This window comes from Vanacampus margaritifer, chromosome 10 (genome assembly GCF_051991255.1).
Source record: "Vanacampus margaritifer isolate UIUO_Vmar chromosome 10, RoL_Vmar_1.0, whole genome shotgun sequence".
In the NCBI taxonomy this organism is placed as follows: Eukaryota; Metazoa; Chordata; class Actinopteri; order Syngnathiformes; family Syngnathidae; genus Vanacampus; species Vanacampus margaritifer.
The window spans coordinates 9,395,490-9,414,869 of NC_135441.1; the positions used below are offsets into that span (position 1 = coordinate 9,395,490).

A 19,380-nucleotide genomic window follows, 5' to 3' on the forward strand; every position below is an offset into this window, starting at 1 on the left:
TCTAATCTTAAAATCATTCACATGACTAACTCATTTTAAATGCCCAAGAAAAAACATGATGGTCAAATGAATAAGAGTAAGAATAGGCAAATGGATCTTTTGAATAATTAAAGTGGATTCACGTTCCGGGGGGCTACAGTTTATCAACACATGTCTCTTAAAACATTCTGGATTAAAAAGCCAAAGCTAAAAATAAATATATTATTTAATGATTATTTTACAAAGTAGACCTTTGATTTATTGATTTTTGTATCTGTTTTCATGCGTCTAGGGCGATGATATCTTGGACAGAAGCTCGGAGCTCATCTATACTGGGGAGCTGTCATGGATCTATCAGCCATATGGGCGCAGCCAGCAGCGAGTCTTCTTCCTCTTTGATCACCAGCTGGTTCTCTGTAAGAAGGTAGGATGTCTTTCTCTTTGTTCACTTTCTTCCTTTCATTTTGATTCTCGTTTGCTTGAAAACAAGCTGATAAGCGAGAGCACAAACAACCGAGTCCGCTGCTTGAAAGTTGTGCATTTCATGTTGATCCCAGAGATGCTCGAAGCCAGTGCAACTTCTTGCTCAGGACGGAAATATGCAGTATTACCCAATGCAAGACACACAAGCCCTCGTTTAAGTTCAAATACTCGGCACATTTCTCCAAATGTAACTGCAGTAGTTTGGGCTCCGATGCACCAAGGCTGTGCTCCCCTGTCAGACGAATGTTCATGCTCGGCTACACCCAACTATACGTGTACACAGAGACACAGGCACGAATGCAATGAGACACTTGGACACGCTGTCTCATCGAGGCGGAGGAAATGCCTCCTCGCATGCATCCAAATGTGAACCGAAAACAATTATCTCATCATTTACTTACGTACACCAAGTGTATAGTTCATGTGTGGCTTACATACTGTTAGTGTTTTCTTCATTAATCATGTATTGACCTCATCCACCCTGTGTCTGTCACTACTGATCATTTCTGGCACCTCAAACAAATTCTAGTATGTGTGCAGAGCTCAGTTTTTGCAGTGCCACTTAAAAAAGTTCTAAGGATACGCTGAAATATGTGTTGTTGTTCTTTTTTTCCCCTATACTTCCTGATTTAGCATTCTCAATCCAGCGACAGGCCCCTAGGGGTGTTAGCCCTCCATCTTCTCCTCTCGTATTGTTCTTATCAGTATTGTGCATAGATGCAGGTTTATCTCTCCATGCTCATTAGCTGTTCTGTTTCTCATTTTACCCCTGCTGACCCCATCATGCAACTGGATGTTGTTTGGTCCTAGGGCAATTGTGCTGTGGTGATTAGTTTATGTGTACATAGAAGTAAATAAATTTACGTTGGCTGGATGCATTGTTGTTGCATGGTCGGATTTTGCCTTTGGCCTTATCTTGAGATTGTGAATGTGTGTGTTATATAATGCTCTATCCATCCATCCATCCATTCATCGTCTTCCGCTTCTCTGAGGTCGGGTCGCATGGGTAGCAGTTTAAGCAGGGAAGCCCAGACTTTGATATCCCTAGCCACTTCATCCAGCTCTTCTTCCCGAGGTGTTCCCAAGCCAGCTAGGAAACGTAGTCTCTCCACCGTGTCCTGGGTCGTCTCGGATGTCTCCTCCCAGTGGGACGTGCCCGGAACACCTCACCCGGGAGACATCCAGGAGGCATCCTAACAAGATGCTCGAGTTACTGCATCTGACTCTTGTCAATGCGGAGGAACAGCGGCTCGACTCAGAGCCAGTCCTGGATGACCAAGCTTAGTTCTTACCTTATCTCTAAGGGAGAGCCCAGACACCCTGCAGAAGAAACTCATTTTGACCACTTGTATCCTGGAACTAGTTTTTTTGGTCTTGACCCACAGCTCGTGACCATGGGTGAGGATAGAAACATTGATCGACCAATAAATGGAGACCTGCCCTTTTTGTCTCAGCTTCTTTTTTACCACAAATGACTGATACAGAGTCACTGCACCCATCGGCCTGTTGATTTCCCACTTTGTTCTTCCCTCACTCGTGAACAAGACTCCAAGAAACTCCTCCACTTGGGGCAGGATCCCTTTCCCGACCTGAAGAGAGCTCTCCACCTTTTTCCGACCGAGGATCATGGTCTCAGAATTGGAGGTGCTGATTTTCATTCCAACCGCTTCACACTTGACTGCGAGCCACTCCAGTGAGAGGTTATAGATCGCAGCTTGGTGAAGCCAACAGCATCACATTAGCTGCAAAAAGCGTAGAGGTAATACTGTGTCCATCAAACCGGATCCCTCAACGCCTTGCCTATGCCTAGAAATTCTGTCCATAAAGGTTATTAACAGAATAGGTGACGAAAGGCAGCCCTTACTGTAGACAAATCTAACTTTCGGCAATGCAGACCCCAAACTCTGACACTCGCCGTGCAAGGACCAAACAGCCTGTACTAGGATGTCCAGTACCCCATACTCCCAGAGCAACCCACACAAGATCTCCCGGGTTATCCGGTCGAACATCTTTTCCAAGTCCACAAAGCACATGTAGACTGGTTGGGCGAATTCCCATGTATCCTCGAGCACACTGCTAAGACTGCGTTCAGACTGCCAGCCCAAATCCGATTTTTGGCCCATCCAGATTGAAAGTGGATGGCTTTTTTGTAGTCTGAACAGTCACAAAGCACGTGAAATATCCGATTTGGGCAGGATCTCAGTCTGATCAGCTCAAATTACTCGGAACGGATTTCGCTGTCCGTGACGTCACTCTACCCGTGCAAAAACCAAATGCGCCCGCGCTGTCAATATCCAATTGGTTCGCCTTGACGGCTCCACTGCCCCGTCGGCTCTGCTCATGTTCAACTGGAAATACAGTTTCAGTCTTGCTACCCCTTCAGTTCTTCATATGCGCAACCGGAAATAGCGAATTAGTGCCAAAGAAACATGGTCGTTTAAAAAAAAAAAGAAAGAAAAAGAAAAAAGATGCTTTTGCGCGCCTGCGAGGAACGGGCAGTACGGAGTGGTAAACAGTGCCACATGACGTCAAGCACTACACACGCTGGGCGCTGCCTCTGTTTGACGCCGTTGCTACAGCAACCTGTCAGATGGGTCAATAATGTGGCTCAGTCTGAACGGGGTCAGATCGGATTTGGACACTTGCTAAAAATAGTCTGGACAGTCAACCCTAAAAATTGGATTTGAAGAGGAATCCGATTTGAGTCAGATACGCCTGCAGTCTAAACACAGCCTAGTCTCCATGATGTTTGAATTGTGAGATTTATTTATCATTAATTTACACACAGTATAATGATCAAAAGTAAAGTCTAACTTTTTTTACTTTGTACAAGTGCTGCTACTACTTACTTACTTATGAATGCCAGTGATAAAATCGTGTTGATGAGCTTATTTTCTGGAAAACTGGCATCTCTGTATGTGTGAAGTGGATGTTGGTGTATTTGGGCAGCAGATGGAAAGGTTTTCGGGTTTCATAAGACAGACTATCAGGTATCAATGAAAGGTAGTTTTTTGACAGCTGAGGAGAAATTTAAACACACACTCAACTCTATGCACCTCACCAGGATCTGATACGACGGGACATTCTGTACTATAAGGGTCGCATCGACATGGATCGCTACGAGGTGCGGGACGCCATTGATGGGAGAGACGATGACTTCAATGTAAGTGTGAAGAATGCCTTCAAATTGTGCAACAAAGACAGCGACGAGATCCACATCTTCCTGGCCAAGAAGCCGGAGGAGAAGATCCGCTGGCTCAGGGCTTTCCATGAGGAAAGGAAGATGGTGCTGGAGGATGAGAAAATCGGTTAGTCACGTCTTTGAACACTGTTTGCTTCATTCATCGCTGTTATGTAATACAATTTGTCTGCATAACAAAACAGTTTTAGATATAAATTACAACTTCTTTGTGAAATAATGTCTAAACTTCAGTTATGTCCTTTTTATCAACTGTGTTGATACTAACAAACAAACATTTTTGCTGTTATTCATCAAAATATGATTCCGCTTATCTGTCAAGCTTTATAGCAGTACCATTGCTCCACAAATACAGTCTTATTTACTTAAAAATGATAAAGGTGCTGCGGCATCACTGTTTTAAGGCACTTACTAAGCATCTAATTAGATTGTTCAGATGTCACCCTGCAGCCACCGACATATCTCTATATTTGTATGATATGATATATGATATATGGGACTCATCAATTTACTTCTCTTCTTTTTTTGAACTGCAATCTAGTGTCACTGCTCATTTTTCAGAACATACTGTCTGTGTTGTTTTCTGTTTAGGTTTCGAGATCTCAGAGTACCAGAAACGGCAGGCAGCCATGACAGTGAGAAAGGTGACCAAACAGAAAGGTGAGGCAACAAGAAGATATCAGGTGATTTCCATTTTCTTTTCCTCACTGCTGTGCTCTGTCTTCTCATCGTTGTTTACTGTTTGTTCAATCTGCTTTTTGTATCTTCTTTCATGATTTTTTCTTAAACACACACGCACTGGAAAAGTACAGTACATTTAGGCTTACTTTTGGTCTTCCATTTGAGTTAAATGTCTGTCTGCTCATATTAAGCTGACTTGCCACGTGTAGTAAAGCAGCTGTTAAGCATCAATGAAAAGACAGAGGGACTGTTTGCATGAAGTATTGAGTTTTAAAGATGACACCTATATTCATGGCATCTGGATCCGGTGTCATCGTTTTCTTGAAGCAATTCCCTACCTCGTCAACTGTTTGGGTTAACGTTAGCAACTTGGTTTTAACTTGACTTGATACCCAGACATTTATTATATAGTTGACAATCACAGCTTTCACAGCTATAGTTTTAGGAATCTTTTAGTAGGTTAGGAGCCCATGTAAGATTAGCTGCTGAGCTTGGGAACGCTGATAAGATCCAACGCAAGATGACAAAGAAAGCTGAAAGTCAAGGTTAAGCTTATGAACAGTCAGTCACAATTTTCAACCAACTTTGTTCTTTCTGATTTTTGTTCTGTCACTTAATTGTAAAATATGATGAACCAAGATAGTCAATATGTCTGAGGTAAAAGTTCAGATCTGTCGCTTTCTTTCCACCTCTGTGCAGCTTGTAATTACCAGCTGTTCTTCAACCATTTAAATACAACAGGTACAGTGCCTTAAAAAAAAGGATTCACAGCCTTTGAGCTTTCCCACAAATTGCAACCTCAGAACCAAAATTGCCGAGAAAAGTGGCTCTCCAAAGTGTTGACCCAGGAGTGCTGAAAGTAAATGCGCACTACATTTTTCAGATTTTTTTTCCCCCTAATTTTTTTTTTAACTAATCATTTCCATTCCACTTTACAAGTATGTGCTACTTTGTTGGTCCATCATATAACATTTTAAAACAACAAAACAAAAATCAAAAGTTTGTGGCGTAAGGTGACAAAATGTAGAAAAGGTTCAAGGGTGTGAAGACGTTTCCAAGGCACTTAACTCTATATCCTTTACAAGTACCTTAGCCAGAACCTTTTTGTTCTCTTTGTCAGAACTGAGTTTACTACTTAAGTTGGTGTAAATGAGTCTGATGGAACAACAGATACAGTCGCCAATGAAAACCAAGTGTTACAGCAAATTGACAAAAAAAAGACATGCCAGATATGTTTTCTTAGATGCTAGCACAACACAAACACTGGGCCCACATGTCACAACTGCTGGTGTCATCTTATGCATTTTAGCCATTTAGTGTTAGTCTAGTTTGTTTTCCATGTGTGATGTTTTCGCTATGGCCAATGCACAATAAGCATGATCATCCATTAAAGTATGAATTAACCAATGACCAGTTCTGAATGTTCTCTCTGGCGTCAACCCTCGTAGATGTCTTTCCCAAGTAAATGTTGTGTTTGGTGCTGTATGTGTACATGGCTGGCACAAGGTGAAGTACTCTCTTGAATTTCAGATTCATTTATAGATTTCATCTTGCGAACGAGAGCCATGTTGTATGGACATGGTTTGAAAATGCTAAAGGTATATGCATACATACGCGTTCTCTTTAGAGCTAGCACAATAAGATGCCATGGCAACTGTAAAAACAACATTGGGGGGGTGTTGTCATTAACGTTGGCACTGGAGCATGCAGTCACTGTCCAATGTGCTGATAAGCATTATCACATGCAGTATCTCTGAGAAACAGCTTTCTCTATCACAAATAGATCAAACCCTTCTCACTGGTGCTAAAACAGTGTTTGGCAAAATACCTGTAACAAAGCACACTGTTTCTCATCATTTTTGATTTATTTCTGAGATGCCATGGCAACTTTGGAATCTTTCATCTCCAAATATAGTTGTTTGTAACGACGCCAGCATTCTTGTGGTGCTTGTAGACTAGCTAAATGACATGGTAGAATCTAGTTAAATGCACATTAAAAGCTTTCTGTTGGGCTCTATTTTCACCACCCTTGTGTTCCTCAAGTGTTGAGGGTGCTATTCAAACAAATATGCTGTCAACAAAAAATGGAGGAACAATGTCTCTTGTCCAAAAGACCGTTGCAGCATTGTATCGGTTGTGATGCGTGGGTTCTGGTTTGCTTGAATAGCATCTTTGGTCTCCCTCGCGTCATCACTAATGCTGAATTCCACTTGTCATCTTGGTCAGCAGTCATCCTCCGATCATTCAGGTTTAACATGCAGGAATGTTACAAATGGAATCTCATTTTGATGCGTGCGCCTGTGTGCTATGGCAGCATGAATAGATGTTGTGTTGTCAAGCAAATGAGTGACAATACTGACGATTGTTTTCTCTTTGCTTTGTGCCTACGCCGCCTCCTTGTCCCCCTGCCCTTGCTTTTCTGCGCCCACTGCTCTTCTAGGTGTAAACAGGTGCACGCCCCCCTCATATCCGCCCCCCCAGGAACCCCTCAGCGCGGGGCAGTATGAGGTAACGGAGGACATGGCACAAGGAGAGGTTTTTGAATTCAGTCAATCCAAAAGAGGCCAGGCTCCTTTCTGGCAAAATTTTAGTAGATTAGCTCCATTTAAGAAATAGAGACTCTTCTGAAGGACCAGCTATTTTTTCTTAGAAGCACTAAACACTGGATGATCGTGTCCCACAATGAAGAAAATACAAAAACACACTGACTTGAGACTTTCAAAGTTAAGGACCAATATTAAGATTGGGTGCGGTTGAAAGCAGCAAGAGGACTGAAGACTTTCACAGAACGGGGGGAATAAAACCTAACAATTCATACATGTTGAAAACCTTAGTTATCATGCTTCTCAAGCTGAGTCAACCGTCACTGCACTCTCAATCCCAAAATCTTCAAAATTTACCTGTATCGACACACCATCTGAATGTCCTGGAATTCGTAGAGATTGTTGTCTTACTCCTCTTTAAATCCATCGTCTGAAGACACAAAGCGGACAGCGCCCGGTCGTTGTACGATTGTGTCCAAGATCTTGCTGTGCTGCTATGTGAGACTGCGCGTTGCATTCTTGTGAATGTGTGTCCAAGTAACGGCAGGCCTAACGGAAGCTCCACTCTGTTGGACATCACCTCTCCCACCGCCAATTACAGACCATTTACACACATTCGAATCTGCTCTGTAGTCACTCTCTCTTCATCATCCCGCCATCTTTATCTCTCTGCTCACCTGCTCAGCCTATATGAGTCAGAGGAAGCTTTTCAATCCTTCAGAAACCCGCCACCGGCCATGATATGACGGCTCCAGGAACAAATCAATAGTGGGAATGTCAAAAGTAAAGCGTATTAACATTCTTTCACCAAGCAGTTTTGACAGGGTATTCATATCCCATCACGCAGAAGGTCAAGGGCTGTGGGTTGTGGGGAGCTTGCCGCTCAGATGAACCTGCTGGGAGCGGGAGATAGGCAGGCTGCGCTCCAGTCGGCTAGTGCCAGAGCCCCCTACCCTCTCTCCCCAGAGACCACCCCTGTAGCACTGTGCTGGCAGCTCACAGACGAAAGAGCATGGCACACCTCTGGAAATGCATCCAGAGCGAGCAGTGAGGTTGATCTTTAAAATGTCCCTTTTCTGTCAGTTATTTACAACTATTTTTGACTTATTTTGTTTTGTTCACACTGGAAAATGGCAAAGCACGGCTAAGTACTTTTTTTGTGGATGTGCACGGACGGCTGTCGTAAAATAAGGTAGACCCCAAAGCACCACGAGGAGGTCAACAGGCCAACGTTATAAAAGGAGCGAAGAAGAAGTGCAACATGAGGATAGAGGCACAAAGATGGATCAAATGTGTAGCATGCAGGCATTTTCTGATTCATGCATCTCCACAGACTGCAGCTTAAAATCTTGGCATTCCCCTCCCTCATCGTGTTGTTTATTCCAATCTGATCCATGTTCTGGCACAGCGCTCCGCACTATTAACAGAATTTCTCTAGACTGGCCTGATCAGATGCATTTGTTTAACCCACAATGAACGAGATTTGTCTTCTGCTGAGCAGTTTGAAAAACGGATGTTGAGAAAGCTTGTTTTTGTTGTTCCAGTTGGAATGTAAGCAAAACATCTGGCCACGGGTTGTGAGCATATTTTGAGCTCAGACTCAGTCATGTTGGATTCAGTGTACAGAACATCGGGGTATTTGAGCAATGTGCCATCTAGGGCTGGACGATTAATCCAAATGTAATTGTGATTTCAATTTTGGTTTTTCTCTATCAGCGGTGCGTTTACAAGTTCCTGACGTTGTGAAAGTACCCTGAATGCACCATGTTGTTTGCTCGCCGTCCTTGAGCGTTCTTAAGTTGTTTAATAACACTCCTCTGGGAGTTTACTGTAAAACTTAAAACTGCCGCTAATGCTAAAATCAATGTAATGTACTGAAATGCTAACTGGAAATTGGCATCGATTTAGGGAGTAATAACGGATATTTACACATACGCACGGCTACCACCGCTAATGCTAAAGTCAATTTAATATCCCATTGAAATGCTAACAGGAAATAAGCATTGACTTCAAGAGTGTTATTCCTTCAAATTATGAATATTTACACACAAAAGTTGTAGATACACATACACACGGGTAAGATAACACTACTCAAAGGCGCAAATTCTTCCCAATAGGTGAAAAACAACTTATATTAATAGAGTTCCATCAAAACTTTCTTCTGTTCTCATTCTAAGTGTGTTCTCGATCCACACACGACACCACACTGCCTTAAGAAGCCAAAATGTGCGGAAACAACCACCATTTGTTCTTATTGTTTTTCCAATTGCTGTTATTATAGTACCAAGACTTGTGAAAATAAAATAAGATGAAAGAAATATGATAAAGAGATAAAGGTATTGCTTAAGAATGAAATGAGGAATAAATATGAGGTCTGTCAAAATTAAAGCGTTAACTCTGGAGATTAAATTGAATTCTTTAAAGTGTTTATTTTTATTTTTATAACCAACCTTTCTGTGCTGACCTACAACCTAGCTCACGTATGCAGCCAAACTTAAAGGAATCACAGACTATACGTAGTTTTACTTCCTGATTTACTTGCTCGTATTTTACAGGAAAAGCGTTGCATTCAAGGATTTAAAAAAAAAAGAAGCTATTAGAACAGTTTTTTAATCAAAATATACTTTCTATTTGATGATTTTACATTATTATTGCTCAAGAAAATATCTGTTACAAGATTTAATTAGTAGCAGAAAAATGTGATTGATCACAATTAATTACGGAATATTGTACGATTAATTAGTTTAAAAAAAGAAATCACTTGACAGCACTAATAAAAACGTAAGAGGCTTGAATTACTCATATTTAGAAGGACATTTTGTACTTGTCAAAAAGAATAGTGTTCATGAACAGTATTCAATGTGCAGGGATTAATTAGCATGAAGCTATGATGATATTTTGAGTAGCTGAGTTTTAGTAGTTGAATAAATACTTGCGTTTTTGAAATCAATTAATAATAATTTTCTTAAATGTGATTGCTATTTTTCCCATAATCGTCCAGCCCCAGTTATCATCATTACTTTGTTACTCAGTATGAAAGAGTTATTTAGTGCATTGTTCTATGTCATTATTTTGCCTTCATTCGGGCCTTATAACTTCTTGGGAAAACACCGTCGAATTTATTTGTATGTTGTACAATCTGTGTTTTGTTTCAGTAAAGAACGTTGCGACACGGATGAGTGGTGTCTCTCCCAGTCAGATTGCTCCGGAAGATAATTCCCTTCACCCACAAAATACGGTTCCTAGACCATGATAAGCTCAGGTCCAGTGCTGCGCCCACCCCCCACCTCCTCAGCCCCCCGCAGATGCACACGCACACAGAGACACACAATCATGCGCACTTACTGGCCCGTTGTGCTGCGGAGAAGAGAGATGCTATCTAACAGTGCCTTCCAGCATTCCACTAGTGATTATCTATTCAGTTTCGCAGGCAGATTTGAATTTGTCATGTATTTTCCCTTCAGTGTGGGACTTGCAACGGTCTCTTCCTTTCTCTCGCACGAACGAGATCCACCCGGACAGATCTCTTCCACATGAGTCGTTTCTGTGCACACGGCACACTCAAAACACTTATTTTGTTACTGTGTCACCCTTGCATAACTGCAATGATCTTGCACAAATATAAGTTATTCTGATTTCAGATACAGTATATAGAAATGACGTAGAATTCCTTTATTGTTGAAAGAGCATTTGTTTGGAATATATATTAGAAATAATTAGTTTTGCTTAGTCGAGTTACGAGTATACTGTTTAATGAATATTATAAGCAATGAGTTATGAATTAGATAAGAAAAAGTCATCTATTTTAACGTTATCAGCTACACACTGTAAATAGTGTAAAAAGAACAGATCATATATTTGGATATTGGTATTTTGCGTTGGAGACGAATGTTGTTCCAGTTCTAGCGTATGGTAGAGCTCAGTACCAGGTTAATGCATGCTTGTGGCATCCGATACTTTGCATGAGACTTAAAACAACTCTTTACAGTTTGTTTAGTTTCATTTCACTTCTGATGGGATTTTTCCGCCATCAAGCATTCAGTTGTGAACTCACTGCCATTTCACCGGAGGGAGTTCTGGTCTGTACACCTGTCTCCTGCTTGTGTCACGTTTATGCTTGCAGCTTTTGTTCTTCGTCCATGTCGGGAAGAGGAAAGGGACTTCACCTCACGCAGAGTCAAAATGAGCTCTTGACGGATCAAATGAAAGGCACTGGCGTTGTCTTTGCCAAATATTACATGTTTCTCTTTTTTATTCCAATCTACACTGGCATAGCTCTAATGGCTGCTAATTTATGGATACCAGTAACGGCTGAGCTTCAGATCTGAGGCAAAACGGGTATCATTTTTCTATGACAACAATATAAGAGTTAGCACTGATCATAGGTGTTGTGTATAGATTTTTAGTCCAGCGGTAGAGCTGAATGCATAGGAACTCTGTGCGGATGTGCTAAAAATAGCCCTAATCCAGAAGACACTCACGGAGTACTTCATTACAACTCATATCATGCTCTTGTTTCCAAATAAAGCTCTGGAGCAACTTGACAGTGACAATTAATTTCTCACTTGTATTTATTTAATTAGAAGCCAGTGTTAAATGTTATAATTTTGGGTCTAAATTTTTCAACCAACGTATATCTTAGTTTTGTTGATCGCATATGGTTAACATTCTGAGCTTCTTCTTTTTTTTCAAAGCATAGATTGACCTCAGTGCTGTTTTATCTTATTTGTTTTAGTCAAGTTAGCCAACAGAATGCACAGGAGGCTGCTTTCACTCACACTTTTTATTCCAAAGTGTATACAAAGCACTCACATGGAGCGTGGCGACATCACCACTAGCGATCCCTTGGTTGCATCGAAACAGTCAGGGTATCACAAAGTCCAATGAGCCATATTAGATGTGGTTTTCAATGACAGCAACGTGAGCTGAAGACTGACGTTCCACTTTTACAAACACACTATCCATTGTATGATACCATATAGTCCAAGGTCTGAGTTTTGCCTCCCGCAGACAGTTAACTACCCGAAATCCTTGTCTCCATATGCAAACATTTGTCATTTTTGTTCTTGCTGGCATTTTGAGTTTATTTGATGTAGAAATGAAAAATAATGCCTATTCAATCCAGAAACTGTGAATGGGAGAGTGGAGATGTCAACTGTATGTACATTATATGTTTTGGTGTATTCAGAAGCACTGGGAATATGTTGTACTTCGCTGTAAAAAAATTAAATAAAAATGAATCCATATCTGATATAGCTGTACTTTTGTTGACAATAAAACTCTACAGAATGGTGTTGGGGCATTTGTGTGTGGGTACACTGATAAATATATTCTGTCCTATGACACTATTAGCACATGAATTAATTCAGAGATTGGGGTTGGGAGTAGATAGCAGGGGCGTAGAATCTGTCGTTTGGAAATACTTCGAGTGTGGACTGTTCAAAAAGTGTGTAGCTCGAAATTGCTATTTGGAAATTCAGAGTGCACTGCGCACAAGACACTCTGACTGGGGGACACGGTGTTCCGGTGGTGATGGAAATGCTACTTGCAAGATGCTAGGGTTGTGGCTTGACGGGGGATGTCAACGTCATTCAACATTCATGTACCATTGGAGACTTCCCAAGTTGGTTAGAGTTTGTTTGTTTTTTGTCAATGAAAGTTTGCGGAAATTAATACACTTTGCCTCTGAACATACACTCTCTCACTGTAGTGCACGGACTTCATAGCGTATTTCCAAATGCGCCCATAGTGTCAATCAGACCCCTGATGCGAAGACTTAAGCCTGCTGTACAGTAGTTTGTCACCTTGCTTGGTAGATATTGTAATACTACACACCTTAGTAGCCCGTATCCCACTGAGGGGTGAAAGTTTGCGAGTGTTGGCGAAGGTAGTAAATACACGCTCCCGTCAGGGATTGTTCAAGCATCGCAAATGTTGCAAGAACATTTTGAAGATGTTCAAAATGTCGTCATGACAAGAAAAACTGCTAAAAATGTGACAACAAAATTCGCTAGTGTCGCAAATGTCCCACCTTCACTGGGTTACGGGCTTATTCATACTGTTTTTCAATATGTTACTTATTGTTGATGGATAAAACGCATTTATATTGAAGTTCAGAACAGGTTAACTAGACTAAATAATAATTCGATTTTTATATATTCATATTTACATACAGTATATTCTCATTATTCTGGTATATGTTGATCCTACTTTCACATGTTAAGATTTTGGTGGGCATCAGAGGATTTTCAGATTTGTTTACTGCTTCTTCTTTCTTTTTTTTAAATGACTGTCATGATAAAATGTGATTGGTGTTGATTATTTTTCAGTCCATGGCTGATGCTCATGATTGTTAGTTTAAAGTCCAGTTTGTCTGCTTTCATGGAGGACTGAGAAAATCAAAAATAGTTCACATTTGAGATGCTGAAATCATAAGATTTAATATGTAATAATGTTTTTAAAAAATGATTTAAAGCATTTTAACTTCCTTTCCATTTTGTGTCACAATGTTATAATTATTTTAATTTTTGTTTTGCCTTTATGGCCATTTAAAGAAACAGTATAGGATTTAGTGTCATCTAGTGGTGAACTAATAATTCATTCATTTTAAAAACATACTAATAATTTCAATATGTAATAAAATGTCATATGTAATGTCAACGTACATTATTTTTATATAACCGTAGGTTTAGTAATCGCTAATAGGTCTTACAAGAGGCTGCCATCTTCTGTTACGGATACCAGAAGGAGAACTTCGCTAACGTAGAAATTGGTGGTAAGCTTGCAAAGTGTGGTCTCTGAGGCACCTTAGTGCAAGTGCTTCAAAATGCGCGTGCGTTGAACTTAAGTTGTTGCATTCTATTAGACAACCACTAGATGGCGCTAAATGATACACCTTGTCACTTTAGTTGCCTTTCACATTGTCTCTCTTTAGTTATGATTCACAGTTTTTTGTTTTGTTTTGTCAACCACAGTTTGACATTTGGGTTATCTTTGGATACTATAAATGCGAGAAGATGGAACATTCTACTCGTGAACAATTCCCGCCCTCGTCAATTTCTAAAATGATGTCTATGCCCCTGATGTAAAATGACTTCATCAAGGTGATGCTAAAATTAGTCTGGGGGTGGCGAAGGGCGGGGAATGCCCACCAAAAACGAGTCTACAGATTGTAGCTATGCTGCCATCAATAAGTAATGAGATTTATGCAAATACATCTCTCAGCCGAATGCTCCTCTTCCTCATCTTTTCAAGCCCACAGATGCAAGACTGTTTTTCAGACGAGATGTTGACTCCCTGGCGTGATGTGGCGTGGGTGTCTGTTTTTGAGAGGTTTGCTCCAGTTGTGACTCTTTATAAGAAGGGATTTAACTGTTTATGAGTGAGAACATATCAGAAGATATGGCTCAGGGTGACTGCAGACGAAAATAGATCAGATTAACATCCTTTGGCAAATCCCACGAGTGAGTCAGAGCAATGAGTAGCGCAATTGCGCCCTCTAGTGCTCATCGATGGTGTTACACTTCACAAGGACATTGAAACATCTAGGACTTTTAAGCGGGGTCCTTATTAATAAACTGAAAAGACTGACGATAAAATTATTGCTGCTTTTTTCCTGATACTAACTGCGACATCCCACTTGTTCGGACATGTTATGCTTCAGGTAGTTCCTTAGGATGAGAGGAATATCCAAACTGTCAATGGCAGGCTCTTTGTTAGCAAAATGAAGGCTTCTGCGGATTGCCAGGCGAGTCTGCGACATCAGAGGTTTGGGACAAACTGGTTGCAGAAAGACACAAAATTAGAGAGACAGTTAAAGTTTGTGTGTAGACAATCATTCGGGTCTTACCCCTTTCTTTGAGCAGCAGAGTCAAGGCTTCATTCTGCTTTGTTGTCTTGTCAATGATGAGTGTAGGCAGATAAACATCTGCACCAAAGTCTATAAGAAGTTGTATGTACTCCACGCCGCAGCCGTAACGCAAACACACCTCCAGCACAGTCTTCGGCTGCTTTAATCGGGCCAGCATCTTCTCATCTGTGCAGTTATAGTTGGGGTTAGTTCCATGGAGAAGGAGGAGTTTAAAGCAGTCCAGATGTCCGTACACTGCTGAGATGTAGAGAGGCCCTCTGCATGTTGTAGCATTCGACGCCCACTCTGGTACTTTTGGTCGAACGTCCACTTCTGCACCGAAGCGGAGCAGCTCTTGGAGAATGTCCACATCCCCTTCTCGGGCAGCCGTCAGCACCGGTGAGCAGTTGTTGTGCGAGCTGCCGTTCGGATCGGCTCCGGCCTTTAGAAGAGCCACCGCGCAGTCCAGATGTTTGCCGCTAACAGCTGTGAATAACGGCGTCTGGGCCTTCACGTCCAGGCTGTCTATCTGGACGGGATTACACCAACAAAGAAAACTTGAGAGACCTGGTGAATCATCATTCCAAAGCTTGAAATATATATATATATATATGTATATATATATATATGTATATGTATATATATATGTATATGTATATATATATATATATATATGTATATGTATATATATATGTATATGTATATATATATATATATATGTATATGTATATATATATGTATATGTATATGTATATATATATGTATATATATATGTGTATATATATATGTATATATATATATGTATATATATACATATATATGTATATATATACATATATATGTATATATATACATATATATATATGTATATATATACATATATATATATATATATATATATATGACTTAATTTGAGGAGCAAACTTCTAATTTTGTTTGTTTTTTGCTTTTTTTCCTTGTAGTTTAATCCCAGTGGAAGTGGAAGCCAACCTCAAACATTTCTTGACAATAATATGATATATGTGACCTCACAAGTCCAAACATGACATTCAGATTAATATTAAATTTTTAGAATATGAGTTATGAAGTAAAATCCAGCCGTTTTTATCCATCTCAGTGAGTGGCCATTTTGCCACTTGCTGTCGACTGAAAATAACATCACAGTTGCTCAGGGCTCAGGCAACGACCAATCCCGGCTCATCTTGTAAACATCATGTGACCAAACTCAGAAAATAGATCAGCTGTTATTGGTTGTTACCTGAGCAGCATTGATGTCATCTTCAGAATACTATATTATTTATTTAGACTAGTGGGGCTGCATAGAACATATTATTGTCCCGCCCCAAAATTTTTGGGGTTGACTTCCCTTTAAAAGGAAGGGTTTAATGAAGCAAAGCTAAATTGAGTTTATAAAAAAAAAAAAAAGAAGAAGAAGAAAGGAAAAGGTATGATCTACTATGTAATTATGTGAACATAGGTTGTGCAGATCTCAAAATCTAAATTCAGGACTTTATTGTGAAAACAAACAACAATTTAATACTATAGTAAACGGTAGGCCACTCCTGGCTGCCTAAGCCTATGCCGCAGTAAACAGTAATTAATTTTCCAGTTTGGGCTCTGTTTATCAAGTAGATTTTCTCTCCAGAATCCAGACACCTAATTTCCCTGCTGTTTTGCCCTTCAAAAATTGGATATTCTCCGCCTTTATAATCCAAACACCTAATTTCGGTGTTAGGTGTGCTAGCCGTGTCAATCTTAGGTTAGCTTAGCAGTTAGCATGGCTTCCACTTCAAGAAATGTAGCTTATTCGACATCACGCAGGCAATGATTACTGACTGGTGAGCAAATCTGCAGCATGTTCAGCCGCATCCGTAGCCCGCTAAAGCTCTTTGCTACAGTAGCTAGCTGGTGCAGTGTAAGTAGCATCGAGCTACTGGGTGAAGCTTTTTGAGACACCTCAGCGGTTGATGTACTTTAGACATTTTAAGCATCCATTTTTAAATACTTGCAACAAAAATGACCAAGTCAACGGATCAATAAATTTCATTAAAAAAGAACAAAAATCCATTTTAATTTACAATATGAGAACGATATGTGACCATGAAGCTAGCACAATCGCCTCACAGTTCTGTGGGGAGTTTGCATGCTGTCTATGTGCTTGCATGGGTTTTCGACAGATAATTGAGCTTCCTCCCACATTAGGTTAATTGGAAACTATACCTGTCAAACTATCTAGGTCCTCGGGGGCCACAGTCCTGCATGCTTTAGAGGTTTTCCTCCTCCATCACACCTGAATAAAATGATCAGATAGATATCAGGTTTCTTCTAGAATCAGATGTGTTGGAGGAAGGAAATGATCTCTAAATGGTTGTTTGTCTATATGTGCCCTGCAATTATAGCCAGTCAGGGGTGTCCCCTAACCTTGATTTCGCAAGATGTATTCTCGCGGTATTTGTGAGTTCACCAACTCCCGAGAATCCATCTTCTACCGCTCCCCTTGATTTCCACCGATCCGAACCACTGGTGATTTGGACCAATCACGGAGCGACATTATGTTTCGGGCCGTGATATGCAGCTCAGCTGTGACAAAACCAGGAAGCCAGCGCCGACGCCGGGGCAAATAAACAAACCTAACATGGACGAATGGACACAGCAATTAATTCTGTTCTCGCAGAATTACTCACCGTTTCCTTGTTGAATGTTGAACAGCGAGAGGAGCTTCGTGCTTTTTTTGGCTGGTAAGGTAATATGTTCGTGCAAGAACGAAGACGACATTTTCGTCCGTGGCCGTGATTGGTCAAAACAAACCTTTACAAGATGCCGCATCGTCCAATCAGGTCGAAGTATTTTGCAAAATGTCCCGCCTTTCCTGAGCAAATCAACGCGGATCAATCCCAGACTGATATTGTGGAGAACTCCGTCGAGTGAAGCACAAATCAATCTGGCTATTGCCAGTCTAGGTGTCCCCTACCTCAACCCATAAATCAGATGTAATAAGACTGGGAAAAAAAAAACAACGTATAGACGATGGCTATATTGTTATATTTAGTACTGTATCCCCTTTGTTTGTTCTTCACATAGCTAGTAGTACAATCTTTCTTCAGGTATCAGAGGAATCTTCCACTAATTAAATTAAAATATAGTTCATCATAGTCAGTACCACAGCTTCTTAAAATCCAAATTGTGTCATTCATTTGCATTGAACTGCAGTAAAATTACGGAAATTAAGATTATCGATATGGCTCCTTTGTCAAAAAAAATATAGGCCTAAATGTTGTAATCTGGTAGAAGGAATTACAAAATACCACTAATAATAATAATAATACATTAAAACTATTTAACAAAGTAAATAAGAAATTTTAAAAAGTGGCCAAAATTGAGCCAAAAGGACCAATGTTGATGTAAACATTGTTGCTGTTGTGTATTTAAAAAAGACAACATCTGACAGAAATCCACACCCTTGGGAGGCTTCATTACATTTGCATTATTACAGCTAAAATGGTTCAAGAAAAAAAGTGATATGGACACAAATTAATTTAGTCTACTGTATATTCCTGAGAGGAATTTCTATTTATTTTATGTACAAGGGTCTCATTCTTGTGCATTATTTTTCAGCCGCAATATTCTAATTATAAAAGTAGCTGTTGTGCACAAATTATTTGATCATTATTAGCTTTTGATTCATTTAATTTGTTTTGTTGTAAGTCTTGCTTTGGTGTAAAGTTGTCTGTGTCTGTCACAGTCGATAACGATTAAATGAGATCAGTGCAGATCGTTCAGAGCTCAGTTATCTGATGTAGAATGAAAGGTGGTCTCTAATCATGGAGCTTTAAAGCATAATATGTTAGGCAGGTGTCAAATATTGAAGGATAATAATAATATTTGTTTACCACCCCAGGATTCTTACTTGCCTCCTCTGCACCCACACTGATGCACATCGCAAACAATTGCTTCACATCTCACCTCTGCTCCATGCTCCAGTAGGAGCTCCAGGCACTTGAGGTGTCCCAGAGCGGCAGCAGTCCGTAGGGGGGTGACGGGGACCCCCCACCCGCTTCGAATGTTGATAGACCTCCTGTAGCTCTCCTGAGAAAGAAGCTCCGAGAGAAGAACGACGTCGTCACCGCTCACGGCGTTGTTTAAGGCTTGGCTCAGTTCGTTGCCTTCATCGTCCTCTTTGGGCTGCAGCAGTGAGAAGATCTTGGAGATGTCCATCAAACTCATGTCGACGGCTTGACCCGCAGCCATATTTACTTCCGGGCTGGTGCAAGTCAAAGCTCTTCCATCTGCATTAGCAGAAAATGGGGGTGGTCATGTGCTGAATACATATCTGTCATCTTAGTTTGTGTCTATTTCAACACAACTTTGTTTACTCACAGAAACAATGTGGCACTCCTCCTAAGGCTTAGTGGCCACATACGTAAACAACACTTTGCATGTAAAAAACAGCTTGGGCCTTAGGAGGTTAAGAGGGAAATACAATCTAAAAATTAACATTATTTGAACAAACAGAAGAAGGTTCTGTATATAATTTTGTGGGGTGAAACAGCTTGGACAGCACTTTGCATGTAAAAAAAACAGCTTGGGCCTTAGGAGGTTAATGTGATAATTTCATGAAAATGTGATAAAATTTGCACTTAAATTGA

The 19,380-nt window shown here is 40.4% G+C and overlaps 2 protein-coding genes across 8 annotated transcripts in view; one reads left to right on the top strand and one right to left on the bottom strand.

The window, feature by feature from the left end:
* Nucleotides 1–12,136, top strand: part of arhgef9a (Cdc42 guanine nucleotide exchange factor (GEF) 9a) — a 50,839-nt gene extending 38,703 nt beyond the window's left edge. For all 7 annotated transcript variants that reach the window (XM_077577511.1, XM_077577512.1, XM_077577513.1 and 4 more), the window contains 4 exons: nt 272–403; nt 3,527–3,770; nt 4,253–4,321; nt 6,783–12,136. In XM_077577511.1, the coding sequence (XP_077433637.1) occupies nt 272–403; nt 3,527–3,770; nt 4,253–4,321; nt 6,783–6,958 (621 nt within the window). In that variant the 3' untranslated portion in view covers nt 6,959–12,136. The remainder of the gene's footprint in view (nt 1–271; nt 404–3,526; nt 3,771–4,252; nt 4,322–6,782) is intronic.
* Nucleotides 12,104–18,982, bottom strand: LOC144058888 (ankyrin repeat and SOCS box protein 12-like). The gene is made up of 3 exons (XM_077577518.1): nt 18,698–18,982; nt 14,735–15,263; nt 12,104–14,664 (listed from the first exon to the last, which is right to left on the bottom strand). The coding sequence occupies exons 1-3, from the start codon at nt 18,980–18,982 to the stop codon at nt 14,507–14,509; spliced, it is 972 nt and encodes a 323-aa protein (XP_077433644.1). The 3' UTR covers nt 12,104–14,506.
* Nucleotides 18,983–19,380: the final 398 nt, after the last annotated feature.

Bases quoted from the DNA above. Each gene is read 5' to 3' on its own strand.
- LOC144058888 (XM_077577518.1), bottom strand. From the start codon at position 18,982: ATGGCTGCGGGTCAAGCCGTCGACATGAGTTTGATGGACATCTCCAAG. The intron at 15,264-18,697 runs GTGAGATGTGAA...AATCCCGTCCAG, and splicing joins TACTGGAGCATGGAGCAGAG to ATAGACAGCCTGGACGTGAA. The intron at 14,665-14,734 runs GTAAGACCCGAA...TTCTGCAACCAG, and splicing joins TCTGCTGCTCAAAGAAAGGG to TTTGTCCCAAACCTCTGATG.